Raw genomic sequence first — 20,211 nt, forward strand, 5'->3', positions numbered from 1 at the left:
ATTTACTTGTGTTTTGAAATTTACGCGGTGCTCCGAAACCCTTCTCGTTAAACATTGGTAGATTGATGCTGTCGCCTCTCCCACGTATAATAGAAAGTAGGCATTAAGAAACAGAGAATTTTGAACAAAAAAAATATAACAGAAGCGAAATGAAATGAATAGATTGTACATTAGAAAAATACTTCCTGCTCGAGAAGTCTAGATAATTAGTAATGTTGCTATTGTGATTTTGAGAATCCGATTTTTAGATTTCTCTAAATTATGTAATAATTAATTTCTAATTATTATTATTTTTAACTTTTTCTGCTCTATGGGCACTAAGAGGGCCTGTTATGGGTTTGGCCAGGCAGTGAAGGACAGGGCCAGACCTATCCAGACACCCCGAAAAATATACGGAGTATTTCTGACCAGTCCAGATTTCGTCCAGGTTCCCCAGAGCAGGCAGCTTTGTCTCGTAACGGATATTCAGGACGGGAGCTTCTCTCGCTTTTAGAAAAGTTGAATTACACAAAAGACATCTGCACATCGGTCTTGTTTGTGTTGGAGCACTATTACACCCGATGTGCACTAGGCCATTTTTGTTTACAATCCTAAAACTACCGTCTGTTAAGACTGACTCCATATTGAGTTGATTTAGATCACCACGACGAGCACCAACTTTCATTTCGGTGCAGTTAGCACGCTCTAGGATACGCTAGTGCTCTAACCCGAATGCAATATAATTAATTTTAGTTTTGGTTTGCAAACATACAATGGACCGGGTTAGACGAGTGAGACAGAGAAAACGAGCATACGACTAAACTGTCCGCAAGAAATCCGAGCGTCCGGGTTACATTTCCGCGTGATCGTACAATAAGCATGCTTAGGATTCTGATTTATTTCCCAACAAAATTTGGCTCTGCAGAAAACCGACTCGTATACAGTATAACAAAATTATTTTTTTTACAAAGTTCTTATTACTATTTATTAATAATTAGTGCACAAAAGAAATTTAAATCGTCACTTTCAATATTATCGTAATAATTCAATGTCTAATTTTAAATCTATAATTTGTACTCTTTAAAACACTCTTAAACAATACGAAAATTTTCTATTTATTCACTGACAATTTCAACAGACAACACACAAAATGCCGAAAAAAGCATCACTTTCGTGATAATGACAGTGTTACATATCTACAACAAGATTAAAAATATTGTTCTGATAATATATATATTTTTTTTTATATTGGAGCATGTATTGATATGTGCAAGTCATAGATAAAAATTATAACATTAAAATATCTTTTTTTTTTCTTTTTTGAATGAAAATCTTCATTGTACCTGCTGTCCACATTACACGATACACTATAATCTCCATTATGATTTTACAAATTTATGTATTTGACTATGAGATAATTATAATGCAAAATGAAAGTTATTAAAAATATTTACAAGCTTTTAGACACGATTCAAATAATCTAATCATAGAAGAAGTCCTGCTTATGAATTCATTATGTTCGTGTACTTATACATATACAAATGAAAGTAGAAATTGCGAGAATTAGCACAGCGAGTTTGTAACTCTGCAAAGCAGAACCGACGATGCCAAAAGCCGGCACGGTCGCGGTATCGTCGAACTCCTCACGCTACTTCTTGTAAGTTCCGTTTTCATTTGATCGTCCTGTATATTTGCGTAACTAAGGAAAACGGCAGGGTAAATTTTAATGAAGGCAATGTTCCGTCGTCTTATAAAAGTGCTTAAGCAAATACTAAATTTGCAAGACTTTACTTTACGAAAACTTTGGAATAAATATCAAAAAATGAAATTCTGCGTATTTATTCCGTATAAAATAAATGTAACAATTCAAGTTATTCTGCAGTTAAAACGTATTAAAAAAGAATTTTTTAAGAAAATATCGAAATTAACTCGGAGTGACTGAAGAAGATGAAATAGTTAAAACTGCAAGGCTGTTTCATTATTTCTTTTTTCTTTCTGCAGAACATTTCGGACAGTACCATTTTCCTTTCGGTTTGCTGGTTAATCCGACGCATGCAAAGTGAAACCATTCAATTGGGCACTAAAAAAATTTAAATTTTATTATTATTATTATTATTATTTATTTAATTTAAAAACTTATAAAGGTTTTATAAAGATCATTACACTTACATCTGGATTATCACAGCCTATCATCTCTCCGTATGACACTTGATGGCACAGACAATATGTTGGTTCATTTGGATCGACCGGCATATCAAGAACGTCTGAAGGATGCGTAATGCTTAGAGATGGCAAAGGAGAAATATCTTGCCTGTAAAATAAAGATATTACGGTGTAAAGGTATTTATATCTGCATGTAATTAATGTAGTTTATATACTAAATAGCTTGTATATACAAAGCTATATTGGCCTCTCTCACAGATACAAAATATTTGAATAAAGTGGACTATTAATTATTATTATAATTTTTATTATCTTCAAAAGGTTGAATTACGAAAACCAAATTATAAAATGATTGAAAGCTTTTATTTCACTTACTGTATAGGTTGAACTTTGAACTTCTTTCTCGCCGACTTAGGAATGTCGTCGTCATCCGAAGCTCCCCTTCCGCGGCCTTTCTTCTTATCATTTTTATCTGCAGCTTTTCGTCCTTTCTCTAAATTATAAACAACACATTTAAATTACATCGTTTTCTCATAGAGCTTGTAAATATTACCTCAAAATTTATAAAATCTTACTTCTATGAGAGCTGTCTGAATCGGAATGAATACCGAGAGCCTTGTCTTTAAGTTCGGCTTCGAATCGAGCTAAATCGGCATCGAGTCTTCTTATGTGTTTATCTACCTGAAAGTCAAAAAAATCTTAGTAAAACCTAAATAAGAACTTAATCAATAATAATCAAGTGTGAATATTTATACCATTTCATATGTTTGCATTGCTAACTGGACTTTATCATCCCCATAATCTTGTGCTTTCTTGAATTTTTTTTGAATCTTTTCCATATTTTCTGCTCTCTGTTCTGAAGTCATGTTTCTAACATTTTTAAGATATTCACTGGCAAGACGATCGATTGTCTTTAGCTCTTCTAATTTCAAATACAAATGTTAATTGTTATTAATGTATAAAATGAACTTACAAATCAAATAAAAAAAAAAAAAAAAAAACACTCACAAAACCAAAAATCTGGCAAGAAAACAAAGAATTTAATAGCAAACAAATGTTATCAATTGCTTTGCGCAACCATCTTCAGGTTAACGTTCTTTTTAACCTGAAGATTGTTGTGCAAAGTAATCGAAAACCTTTGTTTACTATTACATTTTCTGTTTTCTTGCTGGATTTTTAATTCTGCAACTGATTTTCATTGACATTTTTTATCCAGGATATTGTGTTTAATATTTACAAATTAAAATGTATAAAGTTATAAGTAAAATATATAAAGTACTGGTATTTTTATCATTAACACTAAATTGTACTTGTTAATGATAAAAATAACCAGTGACATCAAAAAGTTATAAATATTTTTCTTTCTGATATCCTTCTTCAAAGTATTGTCCTTGAGCACCTCTAGAAACCATGTTTCACCACTTTTTGCAAGGTAACCGTTGCAATCCTTTACGTTCCTGCCATTCACAGAAGTGATTATGCCACTCGTATACTGCAGTTTTTTTCGTCACCATATGCCTCATTCAACATGTTTAATAGTTCTGCCAATATCTTGTTTGGTAAAACACAAAATCTGATGTTAGTGGCTGTTCCCGAAGTGACATTCTGCTGTTAAATTCCACTTTTGAAAGCAATACCGAATCCTCTGCAAATTGCTCTGCTGCCTATCAACAGGTATATGTGCAATAATACCTTCCAAAGAGTGCTGCTACATGCTGTAAAAGTTTTTATCTATTTGGTTGATGTGTTGTATTGTCCTAAGCATTTCTGGGAACTTTTTGATGATATTAGTATTAATATAAATGAATAATTTAATAAGAAATTTTTATAAGTGTAAAATTATAAACTTAGAAAACTGTTAAATTATTCTAAACCTGTTCATTGTAATTTGAATAAATAAAGGCTCTGTAGAATTAATACATAATAATAAACCAAAGAAAAAAGAAAATAATGGGTGAGTGACAGGATCAATGTTGCTTATTAGATCCCTTTTACGTGCAAAAATAAATGTTTACATAAGCAAAACAAGATTAAGAGAACATATAGCTATATTGTATGTAGAATATGCATGGGTAAAACATTATGTAAATGTAGGTTGTTAAGCAATAGTATTATGTTTTAAGCGGCTGGGAGGATAAAATTGTAATGTCTTAACCGAAAAAGTTTTCAGATAATAAGTTTATATTTTAAGATCTTATACGTTACTTTACAAGTATGTTTAAATTTAGTGAATTTAAAGAATGTTAATGCTACAGTTAAATAGCAACTTTGTTTCTGGTGCCAATTGAAGAGTAATGTTTCAATTGTAAATACATTTTAAATAATACAGAACTTTATAACAAATGTTATAAACATTTATAATATGTCTCCCTTTTCAGATTATGTCATTACAAATTTATATTTTAGGATTTTATATGTTACTTTATAGCTTTGTTTAAATTTAATGAAGTTAACAAATGTAATCCTTATGGTTAAGTGGCAATGTGTTTCAATGCAAAGTAATGAGGAGCTGTGTTCAAAATGCATTTTGGCAAATGTAAGAAACTGCTGAATAAAGGACATAGTGGTTATTAAAGAAAAGCTCTATTTTTTATTCAATACATCCAATAAAGAGTCAATCTCTCTTAGAATCTAGCTATCTAAATAAGTAGAAACCAATACCAATGAACACATACAAAATACAGTGAAAACTGCTTAGGCGACCACCTGCATTCGACGGGCACCTGTTAAAACGGGCAAAAATTTCTGGCACGAATACTTTATACATAGAGTCTTCGTATAGGTTATTCGTATTAAACGACCACCCGTGTAACGCGACCGCTGGCATCGATTTTTGGTCCGAAACAACGTACAACAATTGTAATAAGCGACCACTTCCGCAAATATATCTGGTCTAAACTCTTGTTCGAACCCACCTCGGGCACTTCTCCCACCCTTGAAATTAGGTGCAGGTATTAATGAATTAGTCTAGCAACAAAGGAAATTCATTTCAGTTTGTTCGAAATTGTCCGAAGAACGAAAGAAATGCAAAGTGCTGTCGTTAGAAGATCGTATTAAAGTTATCAGAGAAAGTGAAAATGGTTTACCAAAATGGCAATTAGCAGTGAAGTTTAACTGTGGGAAAACGAAATTTATTTTATCTTAGACCTACAGTATTTTCCTTAGGTGTATAAAATATTTTACATGATACAATTAATCGGCTGATCTCATCGTTTGAGAAAATTAATTTTATTTATTTATTTCTTTGAAGTTCAAATACAGTACATGTGTGATAAATAGTTTCTGTATCAACCTACCTTATTTCCACGATATTTTTAGAAAAATAATATCCAAGTATTTTTTGCATGCAAAATATTTAAAAAACAATAAATGCATTAATGTAAAAATCAGTTTTACAGGAAACCTTCCTTTTTTGATTCTGCGATTGTCCAATGACAATTGCGGAATGTAATGAAATCAATTATTTTATTATTAATTAATAATTTTTCTTATTGTACTTAAGAAAATATTAAATATTTAAAAAAATACAGTATTTTTAAAGCTAAAATAAGATTAAACTAACGAAAACCAAAACCAAAAGTAATGGAGAGATAGGACGCACTTGTATATCGAACATGTAACTGAGGAGCAAATGAAAAAACCAAGTTGAATTAATTAAATCGGAAAAAAGAAAGTGTGCATTATAATCAAGAAAATGCGAGTATTGTATTAATCTTTAAAATATTGGTATTAAATCTGTCTTATAAAATCACGGCGACTCCTATAAATCGAGTTATAAAGATAAGAATAAAATACAATACCAATACAGTAGAGAGTCGTTAATCCAAATCAATTGGGGACTGGGGTTGTTCGGATTAGTGATTTGTTCGGATAACCAATTATGTACGAAAAAATATATTAACCTGTCCAATGTTCAAATTTTTCTCCGTTGCGTGTCGCTTTCTGTTAAATTTTCGTCAATTTTAAGCCTAACGAAAATTTTTATAATAATAATAATCGAGGCTATTGTATCGTTAAAAATTATTTCTTTATTTTGTACAAACAAAATAAATATATTGAAAAATATAAAAACATGAAAATTATACTTTAGAAGTAAATCTAGTATCAAAAACATTCGATTCGGCATGACACAGTCCGACTGAAAATCGTTCGGATAACTGGCGATTCGGATTACCGGGATTCAGATTAACGACTCTCTACTGTATAGCTCTATTGTTGAAAAAATTCCCTTATTTTTGCTCATCTCGAGTTTTGCTTATTAGAAATGGCTAAAAAGTGCACAAAATACATACGGAAATACGGTATTACAGCACCATCTGTCTAAAAGACCACTTTTTGAAGGAACCGTGGGTGGTCGCCATAGACAGGTTTTACTGTATTTACAAGATCCTTATAAACTATGGATTAAATTATAAAAAAACAATGTCAAGTTTTACATGGACATCGGGAAACAAAAATTAGAGAACACAGATTAGAGATAGCTAGAAAGATTATGGCATTATCAGAATATGTGCTAGACAATGTTATTCGAGTTAGATAACAGTAGCATCCATTATGCACAACTCTTAAAATCAGTGATTTTTTAAAGCTAATTATAGAAATCCTGAATTTCAAAGCCAAAGGAGAGTCAATTCTCTTCTGCACTTCCTGTTTTTCCTCTGTTGTTGGTGGCCTGCTTGTCTTTGGCTTCATCTTCATTCTGCTGATAACTACATCTGATTGTCATTAGACTGCCATTCTGCTTCTGAATAGGCAACTATGGTGAATTACAGACTGAACTTTCCACTTTTTGTTTTCCATCTTTGAGTAAAAGGTCTTGACCGGAATTGTATGAGTATAATGTATTATTCAAATAAACAGATTAAATGTAAAAGTGACCTACCTGTCTCAGTGTTGACAACAACATCCACACTAAGCTCACACCCATTGTTGATCTTGACAACATTTCAATTTAATATCCCCTTTCTCTCCCCCATTGGCATCTCACATATATTAATAATATATATTTTTTAATCAATTAAACATGATCGCATTTAAATAAAAATCATAAAAATAACAGGTCTTAAAAAGCCTTTCAAATGTACAAGACAAAGGTATGTTTCAATAAAATAATTTATATAGTTTATGCCGCATTGAATATATTAGACTAATCAAAGTATTTAATGTATCATTTCCATTACAAGGAGAATCTGTAAAAAAGTCTGTCTAAACTGACTGTCTTTCATATAAACAAAAGATATGCAATAACCCAGTGGCGTAGCGACGGGGATGCAAGAAGGTGTATCATGCACCGGGCACCACTCAAATGGTCTCCGAGACAAACTATATGTGTTTCTGGAGGGGGAGAGGGATGCCAATAAAGTGTTGGGTGCCAGTTATGCCCCGGACGCCAGTTATGTTTGTTACGCCACTGCAATAACCCCATATAAAACACCGAATAAGTAGCACAAAAAATTAATCACGTATATATCATAAATATTTTATTTTACTGTTATGATACGAAGTTAAAACTTAAAGCCAGAAATGCTAAACAGATCGAATGATATAAACAGAATGTTACCAAGCTAATTAATTATTAATATAAATTAAGAAATCTGAACTAGAAATAGGTGGTTAAGCTGCCATCTCTTGTTAAATTTAATCATTTAATTAAATATGAAAATTTAATAATTTTTTAGACTTTGATTGTCTCATCACTAGACTGGCAGCAGATGTATTTTTTTTTTTTTTATGTTTGTTTGTAAATTGTTAATGCATTCATTACCAATTTGATAACAAGACAAACTTAAGTCTCAAAAATATTTCATCTCATTAAATTTTTAGACTGCTCAAACTTTAAGCATTTCATCACTTGTTATTTTCAAATTATAGATGGCATTAACTGTGATAAAAGAGCTAACAGAATATTATAAAATATACGAATCAATTCGATAAATAATGAAATAATTCTCCTTCTATTCTTAGTTTGTGAAGTAATTGATACACTATATCACCCAATCACACACACAACCTTGAATAGCAACAAAAAGGTTTATTCTTCAGAAGAAATTAATATTTTTGATCACTTTTAATGATCTTCATCAGCGTGATGTTCCAAAACTCAAACATTTACAAATAGTGATGAACACTGAACAAAAATAATCAAATGCTGAATGTATTTAAATATAAGAATAAAACTTTTTACAGATTGTTACATTACTATGACATGTACCAAAAAAACGAAAAAAATAACAACAAAATGCACATTGAAATTACATTATTTTGACCTCAAACAAGGACCTTTTTGTTGCTATTCAAGGTTGCGCGTGAGTGACCTTCTATTTTTTTCATCACGTAAGAAAAATATAAATTATTAAATGTACCGACCTTGGGCTCTTGAATCGAGATCTCTCATTAGAGTAAAATTCCTTTGAAGTTCTGAAGGTAACGTTTCCAAACCTACAAAATAAAAACAAATAAATATTATTTTCAATATCTAGCTATGCAAATATTGCATATTACTATTAAAAAAATCTTAATAATGGAACAGAATTATTTAATCCGTACCTTTTAAGTATATAAGGAGTCGATAATTAAAAAACCAAGAGTTATTAGCAAACTTCATTACAGACTGGAACAGATCCATTCTCATTTAAATCAGAAAAAAAATTACAATAAAACAAAACACCTAATAATTTTTAGAAGCTAAAATAAAAATATATTACTATTGGAATTTGGTGTTAGATTTGCTTCAAAATAAAATTCAAATAAAAGCGAAACATTAACAGCTTTAATTGTATTTAATAAACATTAACAGCTGTTATGTAAATCGAACAGCTTTCAAATTTTTAGATTTTTAAAAATAAAAAAAGCAATAAAACAATAATTATGTAGAAATTTAAGTATGAAAAAATGGAATAAATCAATTAAATCTAGCAGATGACTCATTTGCAAGCCAATAATTTCTTGTTTTGTCAGTGTCTGCGTCCAGGGATCTAGAGCATTTCCTTCTTTATCACACTTAATAAATTTCCTTTGCTCATCAAAATAAATAAAATCAATGATTCAGAGTGGCATTAATTTTGTATATATATAAATAACTTGCTTACAGGATGAAGCACAGAATCATCCAACGTTTTGTTTTATAAATAAATATCGAAGCAACTATGAACAAAGTTTTATGTACAAGCTACAGTAGATCATGGAGATTAGTTTCCTACTCTACCAGTGTGTGTTAGTATCACCCTGTTCCTTGGCATGCATCAATTCATACAATATGACCGACAAAGGAAGATTAACTGTAGAACAATGCATAAAAGTATTGTTGTTTTTTAAAGAAACAAGAAATGTGGTCATAGAGAGGTGATTTTGCAGCCATTTTCAAACGTGATGCATGCCTTCCTACAAAACAATACATAAAACTTTATATACAGATCGTGGTTTAGCGTTGGATACAAAATGCAACCAGGCTGCACCTGTGCTTACATCAGTGGTTCCCAAGCAGTGTTCCATAAGTATCTCTCAAGTGTTCCGCAGATTTGGTCGCAAATCGGAAAGTGTACAATTGTATTCGAGCCGCTGAATATCAAAAAATTAAAATCATAAGATTTTCATAAACTTAAATATATATGTACGACTAGTACTTATGGAGTGTACTACGGTTTTGAATAAGATAAAGGCAATGATAAAAACTGAACGAAATATGTAAAAAACATCAGGCACAAGTTTCCCATTAAAGTTATTTAGGTATATTTTTACCTGTCTTAAAATCGGTGTTAATAATATGAGTAGAGATTTTGAATTATAACTGCTCAATTCTAATAAAATAACTGATGACAAGCTTATGTATTTCATATTAACTTAAGTAAGTGTTCCGCTAAAGAAAATTTGCTCACAAAAGTGTTCCGCATCCTAGAAAAGGTTGGGAACCACTAGCTTACATCAACAAATATCAAAGTTATCAGAGTGGCGCTATAAAGGAGCACCAGTAAACAAAAGCTGCATTCCTTATTAAGTCTATGAGAAATTTCCTCGGTGTATTTTCTTACAATCTTACATCTAGAGTTATTGAATGAATGAATGAATCTAAAGTTATTTCCTTCTTATAATTCTGTTTAATTTAGGTCTTTTGCTCCCAGTACTGTCTGGAAAGTCTCGGCAACAGTTCTTAAATTGTGCAGAAAGCAATTTACATAGGAATTTGCATTTCTACTGGTGTTTCTATAAGAAGCCTGAAGATGACTAATTACAGCTAAAAACAGCTTTATAATAAAATCATTTTTATTGGATTTAAGGGTTTATTTTCACCGTAGAGTGATTACAATAACATTACTCATCAATTGCTCTTTGTGATTTTCCAGACTAAACAGTTTTAAGACTAAGCAGCATAATAAGCGTTGAAATACACTTAGTATGGCAGACATAACTACACAATGGACTTGCAACGAACTGAGTAGCATCACTTTAATGAGTTTGCAGAGATAAAGAAGAGGTATCTTACGGAGAACCACGAGCACCTCCATCAATCATACAAAACTAACTCCCTTAGCCAAATGCAAGTCTTTCAGTGACACAGACATTTCTGGTATGGCAGAAAAAGCATCTAAGATGACAGAAAACAAAGGAAACTATACTTGATTACCCTCCGTAATTACTCAATTTGGTTCTGGCTGACTTTGTTTTGTTCACAAAGTTAAAGTTTGCATGAAGGGGCAGAAGGGCAGAACAATGTGGATTTCGAAAGCATCAAGAATAAAGTTATGAATGTTTTGAACAGCCTCACTTCTGATAAATGTTTGAAAATGTTTAACACGTTGACTGCCACGTGACTTTTTAGGATTCTGTTGTAAAACGCCAACTTAATTTAATTATATTATATTATTAAAAACTCTAATCAGAGTATATAGTAATAATCAAATAGCATATAGAATGTGTTTTTCTTAAAATAAAGGTATTACGAATTATCTCGTAGTTGGCTTATATAACAGAAAGCTCTTCGCTAAAGCCAAACTACGAGTTAATTTGTGCACAGACACGATTCGTCCTGTCACTTCGCTACAGCCAATCGGAGATGAGCGTCTAAATTCATTAGTAATAAATCGGATATAGAGGCGAGCACATCACATTTACGTCTTTTTTGAGAGTGTTATTTTTTATTTATTTTTATAATCAAATTATAAATATCCCAAAATGGATAAGAAAAGACCACTGACTAAAAAACAACTTGATTACTACACTAATCTAAGTGATTCAGAATCTGACAAAATTTTTGGTGAGGATGGGGGAGTTTATTTGGCAGCGAAATAGTCCTGTTACTGTATGTAAATGGAAAGACAAACGAGAAGTCCTTACCATTTCAAACATGCACGTTGTTGAAATGGTAGAGGTGTTCAATCACAATGGAAAATGTTCGATGAAACCGAATATAATTCGAGATTATAATCATGGAATGTCTGGCATTGACGATCAGATCAAATGCTATTGTACTACACAGCTCTAAGAAAGACTATTAGATGGCCCAAAAAGGTTGCATTACATATTATAGAAATATATATACATAATGCGCACAAACTCTTTCAAAAAGCAACTTCTTCTAAAATAAAACTTATAAAGTTTAGAGAAGCATTCGTCAAAGCGTTGATTGGAGAAGAGATTCAACCAGTTTCAAAAAAAATTAAATTGCAGAAGCTTCACTATTTACAGAGTATCCCATCTACTCAGAAAAAACAACATCTGACAAAGCCATGTCGAATTTGTACCAAAGCTAAAAAACGCCGAGAAACGCGTTATTTCTGTCCAATCTGTCTTGAGGAGCCAGCCCTTTGCATAGAAGATTGTTTTAAAAATTATCACAAACAATAAAAATATCGTTTTGCTTTTGATTTTGAATAAACATTTTATAATATTTTCTGTTCGTTTAAATTTAAATTTCTGTTTTATAAATTATCACAAACAATAAAAATATTGTTTTGCTTTCGATTTTGAATAAACTTTTTATGATTATATTTTCTGTTCATTAATTAATAAATGTTCTGTTCATGTAAGCCAAACTTGATTTTTTGTTCTTGCCCCTAAAGCTATCTATTCATATTTACACTGATATACTACGAATTACATCGTAGCTGCACAAATATGGCAAGGAAACAAACTACGATATAACTCGTAGGTGGCGTCCTAGGCAGAAACGGTAACTACGAGTCATCTCGTAGATGGCAGTCAACGTGTTAACTGGTTGTATGATCAGAGCAAGAAATGTATTGATCTTGGAGGAGAATATATTGAATAAAAGTGAAATTTATTCAAACACAGAACGATTGCCTTAAATACTTGGGCTATAAGTCTGCTAATTTTAATAATTAATACTAAGTAATTTGCTACTAGAGGTAGACATTAGGTGCCATCTCTTATCTAAATTAATAATTATAATTTTTACATAATTTATTAAATAATTTAGAATCATCTAGAAGGAAAGAACTGGCCCAGGACAGGGCTTGTTAGCAGACTTATAGCCGAGTATTTGAGGCGATCGTTTGACCATGTTTCTGTATATATTGGGCTTCAGATTATTTAATATACTTATTCAAATGTCTTGAATCTGCACTTATTTTTATTGCAAATGACTTGTCAGTTGAGACATGACTGTATGGTGTATACTTTAATGAATGAAGGACAGTGATAAACCAAACTGAATACAAAATCAGAATAAAATATGAAACTAGGATAAAATTAAATTTATACAATTTAAGACAAATAAAACTATTATGTTCTGTGCGTCAGGCAAATTCTTCTGACCTACCATTTGCGCATGCATGCCAGAGGTTTGAAATCCCTGCTATAGGGCTATATACAATATCAAATATTTTCATTACAATCAATTTGACTCATAATGGATAAAGGATAAGAATAATGCTCCAAATAATATTATCTGTAAAAGATTATAAAAACAACATCAAACTTAAACCCACATCCCTTATAGAGGCAAGCTGACTCTATTGAATGTTCATCTGGTCAAATTTATGTTTACTCTAAATTTGATTATTGAAAAATCTATTAATTGTGAAAGTATTGCTTAAAATCATGGTGAAAATTAGATAAACATCAATATAATTTTATAATTTGTTGTCATTAAAAACTATTATAAATATAAATTAGGCAAACGAAACCAATTTCCAGTACAAAATTATAAGAAAGCGAACGTTTTTGATTGTGTTAAACGGGCATCATCAGGCTAACTGATCTTTGCAGCTGTTAAAACTAAGAACTATTATAAATACGAGATTGTGGTGAGAATTTCAAATTCCATATTAAAACTGCATTCAAATTCCTTACATTAATAGGATGATGACGTTAAGATGACAGTATAATAGGATAACCAACAAATTAAATTTAATCTATATTAGACTATTGAAAATCTACCAATAGTAAAAGTATAGCATAAGATCAAAAGGATAGACGAAAATCCGGTAGACTCATTTGGGAAGAAAATCCGGTAAACTCATTTTGGGAATCCCTTTGGTGAGGTAGACGTTAGGCACCATCTCATAACTAAACCACGTAAGGTTATATCTAAATTAATATACCTGTGGAAGTGAAGACTCGCTCGGGGTCTGGGTGGCGTAATTGGCAAGTGCACCGCACGGCAAGCAGAGGTTATGGGTTCAAGACCTGCCCTGGGTCAGTTCTTTTATTCCAGAAGGTTCTAAAGTTATTTAATAATTTTAGAACCTAGAATTTGTTACTAGAGGTAGACGGCACTATCTCATAACTAAATTAATAATTATTATTTAATAATTTATTTAAATTATAATTATTAATTTAGTTATTAGATGGTGCCGTCTACCTCTAGTAACAAATTGCTTTATATCAATCATTTAATTAGCCAGATTATAGCATGATATTTAAGGCAATCGTTGGTAATTCTTTATATACTCATTGGGCTTAGAGATGTTTATTATTATTTAGGTACACATGCATGCTCCCATTGGCCAAACCTGCAATCAATCTTATCTGTATAAGCTGGAATGTCGCCTTGACATTTCCCATAAATTTTATTTTAATAGAGTTGTCGATAATACAAGAAATGGCAAATATATTTTAAGAATTATAAGAGTATTTGTAAAAATCAGAATGTATAATATTTTATATGATATAAGACTTTTTCATTATTATTTTTTTAGATGTTATTATTATTATTATTATTATATGTAATTTACATTTTAAATCCTATTTTAAAACTATGTATTTCTATTTATTCATTGCAATGCATGACTAAGTTGTATCACAGTTCTCTCACGATTTGTAATGTCAAGTTATATTGTATCTTTTTTTTTTGTACTACTGAAGAGGAACTGTAAATTAAAACAGTTCGAAATTCATATATTGTAATTTAATTATCTCTTTTATTAATAATAAAGGACCATTGAAAAGATCAAAGTGACTCTTTCATTTTTTAAATTACCCTCCTTTTAAGGTGTTGAATATTTTTAATACCCTTTTCAGATATTTATATTTAGTTTTATTATAGATTTTTAATTTCTGTACATAATATTCTTGTAAATTTACCATGTATTTTATTTTGTCCTTTGTGTATTCATTATATTTTAGTAATACCTGTGTTTTATATGTTCCAACCTAAAATATTTTTGTTATTTGTGTTTTTTATGTAATTCTAAAAAGGAGTTTCATTGTTAATCAAGGAATGCTACTTCTTGCCTATGACATTACTCTTATAATCAATAAATAAATAAATTATCGAAGTTCTTTTCATAATAAAAGTGTAGTATGAGATCAAAATAGAATGTGTATATTAAATATTCCTAATTTTTAATCTGGTTTTTATTTCGTTTATTTTATCTGTTTTGTCTTCTTTTTTATTATCTTAACTATTTTGCTTTATTATCGTTACTGTTAAAATTTTCGGTCCTTGTGCTTGTCCTTATACTGTCTGAAAGCTCAATTATGGTTTAACAGACAAATTGAAATGACAAACATTCGAAAAACATTAATCTTTCTATTTTTTGGCTTGAAAAAATGAGTATTTTGATAAAGTGTTTAGTAAATTAAACATTATTCTAAACTTGTCACTACTGTTATAAACATTGTATAATTAAAAACTACGATTATTAATTTTTCGTGTTTAATACTGTATATACTATAGCCTTACTAACCCCAGCTATTCCTTGCGCAGAGACTTGCTAGGGCTGTGTTCAGTAATATGGAATGCTAAGTAAGAAATATGATTGGCTTGGAGAGAGGAACAAAGAAGTGTTCCAAGTATCCTTGAACAGTGTGCGAAGTTAGCAAGCTAGACTGATCATGTACAAAAATAGTAAATGACATAATTATCATAACTGTATGATAATTTTTATGATCCTTATAAAAAAAATATATTTAGTCCAGCAGAAACAGCCATCTTAAGCAAATAAATGCAAATAGTTCAACAAGACAAAAACATTGGGCAATTATTTATAGAAACCAACTTTAAATTACTGGAAATTAGACTTAATATGAAAATCATCACCTTTAATTGTCCAGCACAAATGTTTTAACAAAAATAAAAACGTTTTCGATCGTTTTCAACGGTCATCTTCAGTTACAACTCAAATTAAAAAAGAACAATAAAATAGAATTAAATACGAAAAATAATAAATGCACATGCGCAACTACAAATATATCGCGCATGATGCCTAATATACAGAATAAATGAATAAAATTATGTAAACAAAAATACGTGGCCGCATCTCTTGTATGTTGTTATTGTTTATCTTTATAAAACGATTTCCATGCGGTTGATAAAGAATCCGCGTCTCTATGATTGATACATCCCGTTTTTTCTTGGGCTTTATATATTTCTAGCTTTTCTAGATGTTTGATTGTATGTCTATTGTTCGTCGGCTTGATGACGGAAGCTTGGTCCCACAATACCTCAATATCTTGTTGCTTGGCGTATGAAGCTAGAACCGTACTGTCCAGATTCTTATTAATCGAGTACTGGTGTTCTTTGATTCTTTGCTCTAAGTGCCGTAAAGTAGCTCCCACATAAACAATATCCGAATTAAATCGTTGGTCCTTTATTGGTATGGAGAAAAACCCCCGTTAAAGAGTTCCGATCTTCTCTCTTCTTGTCATTCCTTAACAATTTGTAAACTGTCGGATTACGTCGGTAAACGATACGTATATTATTGGCTTTAGCAATTTCGTTTATCATTTTGTTCAAGAAGGGATAATAATTGATTACCATCTTCTGTTTACCGTTATCCGCGGGAGAGTGATTACTTCGATTCTGGAACGTTGTGATAAGTTTTTCTACTATATTTCTCTGGTAACCTTGTTGTGTTGCTATTTCGAGTATGTAATCCAATTCTTTATAGGTATCACATATGTTTGTGCAATGAGTGTAGGCACGCTTGATCCAAGATCGGAACGCCGCATACTTAATATGCCTGGGATCCACCGATTGATTCGGGACAATGATAGTATTTAGACGGCTTTCGTGCATATTCAACAGGCGTGCTAATGGGGTTGCTGTGAATCTTTTGACTCTCCGTTGTGATGACTCCAAGTAGTTGCAGGGTGCTAGCTGGCAATCAGTGTTCTCGATGTATTCTAGTATTTTCTTGTTATACGTATCTCGTTTGGTAAGTACTATTCCTTTCGATTTATCTGCTTTCATGAGTACCACATTATTACTTTGCAACCATTGGTGCGCTTTGCTTATGGTTGCCAAGAATTGCCTAGTATTAAAATTAACCCTTCTTTCATGAGTTACACGGAAACGTGTTTTCCAGCGGATATAGTCCTGTTCGGTGCTATTCATGCCTTTGATGATGAATTCAATATCAGGAATAAGATTCTCTGGACTCGGTGAGGGGCCAGGAGCAAAGAGCGGGCCAAATTTTAAAGCCGATAAAATACATGTAGGAGGCACGATGTTGTCCCACGTAGTGATGTGCGAGGTATCTTTTCGTGCTGGTTTAATGTTTTAAGCCAAAACATGTATCAATCATAGAGACGCGGATTCTTTATCAACCACATGGAAATCGTTTTATAAAGATAAACAATAACAACATACAAGAGATGCGGCCACGCATTTTTGTTTACATAATTTTATTCATTTATTCTGTATATTAGGCATCATGCGCGATATATTTGTAGTTGCGCATGTGCATTTATTATTTTTCGTATTTAATTCTATTTTATTGTTCTTTTTTAATTTGAGTTGTAACTGAAGATGACCGTTGAAAACGATCGAAAACGTTTTTATTTTTGTTAAAACATTTGTGCTGGACAATTAAAGGTGGCAATTATTTATTCTGATTGTCACTGTGCCGGGCTGCAATTTTTTAAATCATATTTTCAATTTATTTAATTTAAAATATATGCTCTCCATCTCAAATTAGTAGTGGCTTGCCCCTGTATATCATACTTATCTTTTGGGTACATACTTATCTTTTGGGTATCATACTTAACTACAGTGTCATGCCAGTCATCTATCTAACACCTTTTGGGAAAAAATTTTGAAATAATGTGATTCCCAGTTTGCACTGGAAGTTTGTATATAGTTAATCGGGAACTCCTGCCTCTAAGGCAGTGATTCTCAACCTTATTTTTGTCACGGTACACTTTTAATAATTTAAAAATTTGGCGGCACACACGGTTACTTCGGTAAATACTGCAGGACAACCAGTTGATTATTTAGGTCACATTTTCTAAACACCTTGGTAACTACAGGCAGCTACCGGTTACAATTTCCAAATGTGCCCTAGGAAGGTAGGACCAATTGAACTACTTGTCTGACGTCGCTTATGTATGACTATTTGCAGTGGCAGCACACTTCAAAAATTTCGTGGCACACTAAAGTGCTGCGGCACACTGGTTGAAAATCACTGCTCTAAGGTTTCCATATCTGATTTCGTCTTTCATCTTTCTAATGCTGTTCTCAAGATTAACGAAAGGCAGATGGATGGACGACAGTAGGAATTTATAGCCCAATTTATAGGACAATTTTTTCAAATTGTAGCCCAATGATGTCACTAGTAGAAGTTTAAATAGACAGAACAAGCCAACCAAACTAGTTAGAATTTTAGCAGAGGGAGAAGTCAAGTAGCAGTTAGAAATGAGTTCAACATCACATCATAATTAGACTTAGCAAGAATTCGGCAATGCCAAACATGGGTCAGATTACTAAGAGTGTATAAGTCTAAAACCTGCCTAAAGGTGATAAATGATGTGACCAATATTGAAGAATGACATCCTTTAATACTGATTATTTTTGGAGATAGACACATAAATAATACAACACCGTACACAACAGGAAAGAAGGATGTGTGACATGATAACATTTTCACAGAAATGGAAGTGCACAGGTGATCAGACAGGGGAAGAATGCAACGTAATTGGGTAAAATGTAAACTCTTAATGAGGTATTTGCAATCCCACAACTGTAGACCCCTGTAAGAGCAAAAAAGTCAATAGAACACACCTTCATGAGATATTTGCCTCCAAAGGTCAGGTCAGTTTTTACCACAAATCAGTACTGCCCATTCATTCTCCATGCTCTGTCTCAATCAAGGCTTGTCGTCACTTGCCTCAACCGACACTGCACAGCTGCAAGCTTCGGTGAGAACAATAGCAAGCACCCAGCACCCACTCGGTGGAAAGCCTGAACATCCTTTAAAACTATATATCAAGTACTCCGCAAACAGTTGAGTGGGCCACTTGAAGCCTGCATAACCATGCAAGCTAAATAGTAAAACACGACGGTCTTACCGACACAACTCCCCATCGTGTGCTGATTTCAAGGTGGGGCCATGTTGCACTTAGAGGTACGGTTCCTTTGACTTTTTCGGGTATGGTCTACAGTTCTGGTAAGGTCCCAATCATTCCATTCAGAAGCATAATTGTACCCATAATTGAGATCAAATTGGCAAGACTGTACTGTATAATTTCATTATTATTATTGGAATTACATGTGAAGTTGATGCAGTTAAAATTTCACATTGAATAACTAATGCCAAATATTAAATGTTGGTAATGATTTATTATAATATATAAAGATTTAATCACGTGATTTCAATCATTTGATTGTGATTGGTTGCAGTGTACTGTACATTTTAAATTTTTACCTCCATTTTGTTTTATGTGTATGTGATATAATATGAACAATTCATAGTGCCCATTCATTGACATAAGGCATTATATATCTCAAACTAAATTACACGAGTTTTATATCATTATAAATAACACAAAAAAGAATATATAATAGAAATAATATCGTCAAAAACACCAACTTACTGTCCAAATAATGTTCCAAATATACAGCCGTCGCCATGATTATTTTACGTCTGCTACAATATTTACACAGAATTAAAAAGAAGAACATTTATAATTAAATATTAATATTTACACTATGTATACGAGTAATAGTATTAATTAATTATACATTTTTAATTTATTTATAAAAAAATTTTAAATTAAAATAATTATAACGTATGTGACAGATGGCGCTTCGGAATTTAAGCTTTATAATTATCGTCATATACTGTATAATAAAATCAGTTATTTTAATAAAAAAAAACTACATTTTTTTCTCCTCGTTTTAATCCCGTTCATTGGCAATACTTTTTGGGTCGATGTAAATATTAAATAAAATTTCTAACTTATTTCGGACAAGAACGTTAGAGCGTATCAGAATAATATTCAAATCCGGATTGGAAGTTAGAGCACATTAATAATACATTGCGAAAGTAAAAATAAACTTAATTTTTTAATAAAAAGTAATAAAAAGAGTGATCTATAATTGTCAAAAACATAAATGAATCGATTTTTTGAAAAAATACTAAAGTGCCGAGGCGCCTCTAGCGACAAACACGCGAAACTCACACGCGAAAAAAAATTTGCGAGTTCGAATTAAACGAAAACTATTTAAAATTGTTTTAGCTCGGATTCAAGCAAATGGAAATCTGATTAATTTATTAATGTATTAGTAATACATTAACGCCGAGTGCGCATAAAATTAACGTCGGAGAAGGAGGAAAAAAATTAAATTAATTGAAAAAAGTCAACTGCGCAATACCTTACGAGCGTTTTTTG

The 20,211-nt window shown here is 31.6% G+C and overlaps 1 protein-coding gene across 1 annotated transcript; it reads right to left on the reverse strand.

Annotated features, from left to right (window-relative positions):
* Nucleotides 1–1,070: 1,070 nt before the first annotated feature.
* Ing5 (inhibitor of growth protein 5) lies at nt 1,071–19,529 on the reverse strand. The gene is made up of 7 exons (XM_067284501.1): nt 19,414–19,529; nt 8,509–8,580; nt 2,898–3,064; nt 2,718–2,823; nt 2,518–2,635; nt 2,149–2,290; nt 1,071–2,059 (listed from the first exon to the last, which is right to left on the reverse strand). The coding sequence occupies exons 1-7, from the start codon at nt 19,499–19,501 to the stop codon at nt 1,958–1,960; spliced, it is 795 nt and encodes a 264-aa protein (XP_067140602.1). The 5' UTR covers nt 19,502–19,529; the 3' UTR covers nt 1,071–1,957.
* Between the last annotated feature and the right edge of the window lie 682 nt (nt 19,530–20,211).

This window comes from Centruroides vittatus, unplaced genomic scaffold (genome assembly GCF_030686945.1).
Source record: "Centruroides vittatus isolate TY-2023 unplaced genomic scaffold, ASM3068694v2 scaffold_1209, whole genome shotgun sequence".
Lineage (NCBI taxonomy): Eukaryota > Metazoa > Arthropoda > Arachnida > Scorpiones > Buthidae > Centruroides > Centruroides vittatus.

Bases quoted from the DNA above. Each gene is read 5' to 3' on its own strand.
- Ing5 (XM_067284501.1), bottom strand. From the start codon at position 19,501: ATGTTCTTCTTTTTAATTCTGTGTAAATATTGTAGCAGACGTAAAATA. The intron at 2,636-2,717 runs GTAAGATTTTAT...TTTATAATTTAG, and splicing joins TTCAGACAGCTCTCATAGAA to AGAAAGGACGAAAAGCTGCA. The intron at 2,291-2,517 runs GTAAGTGAAATA...TTTATTTTACAG, and splicing joins TTCAAAGTTCAACCTATACA to GCAAGATATTTCTCCTTTGC.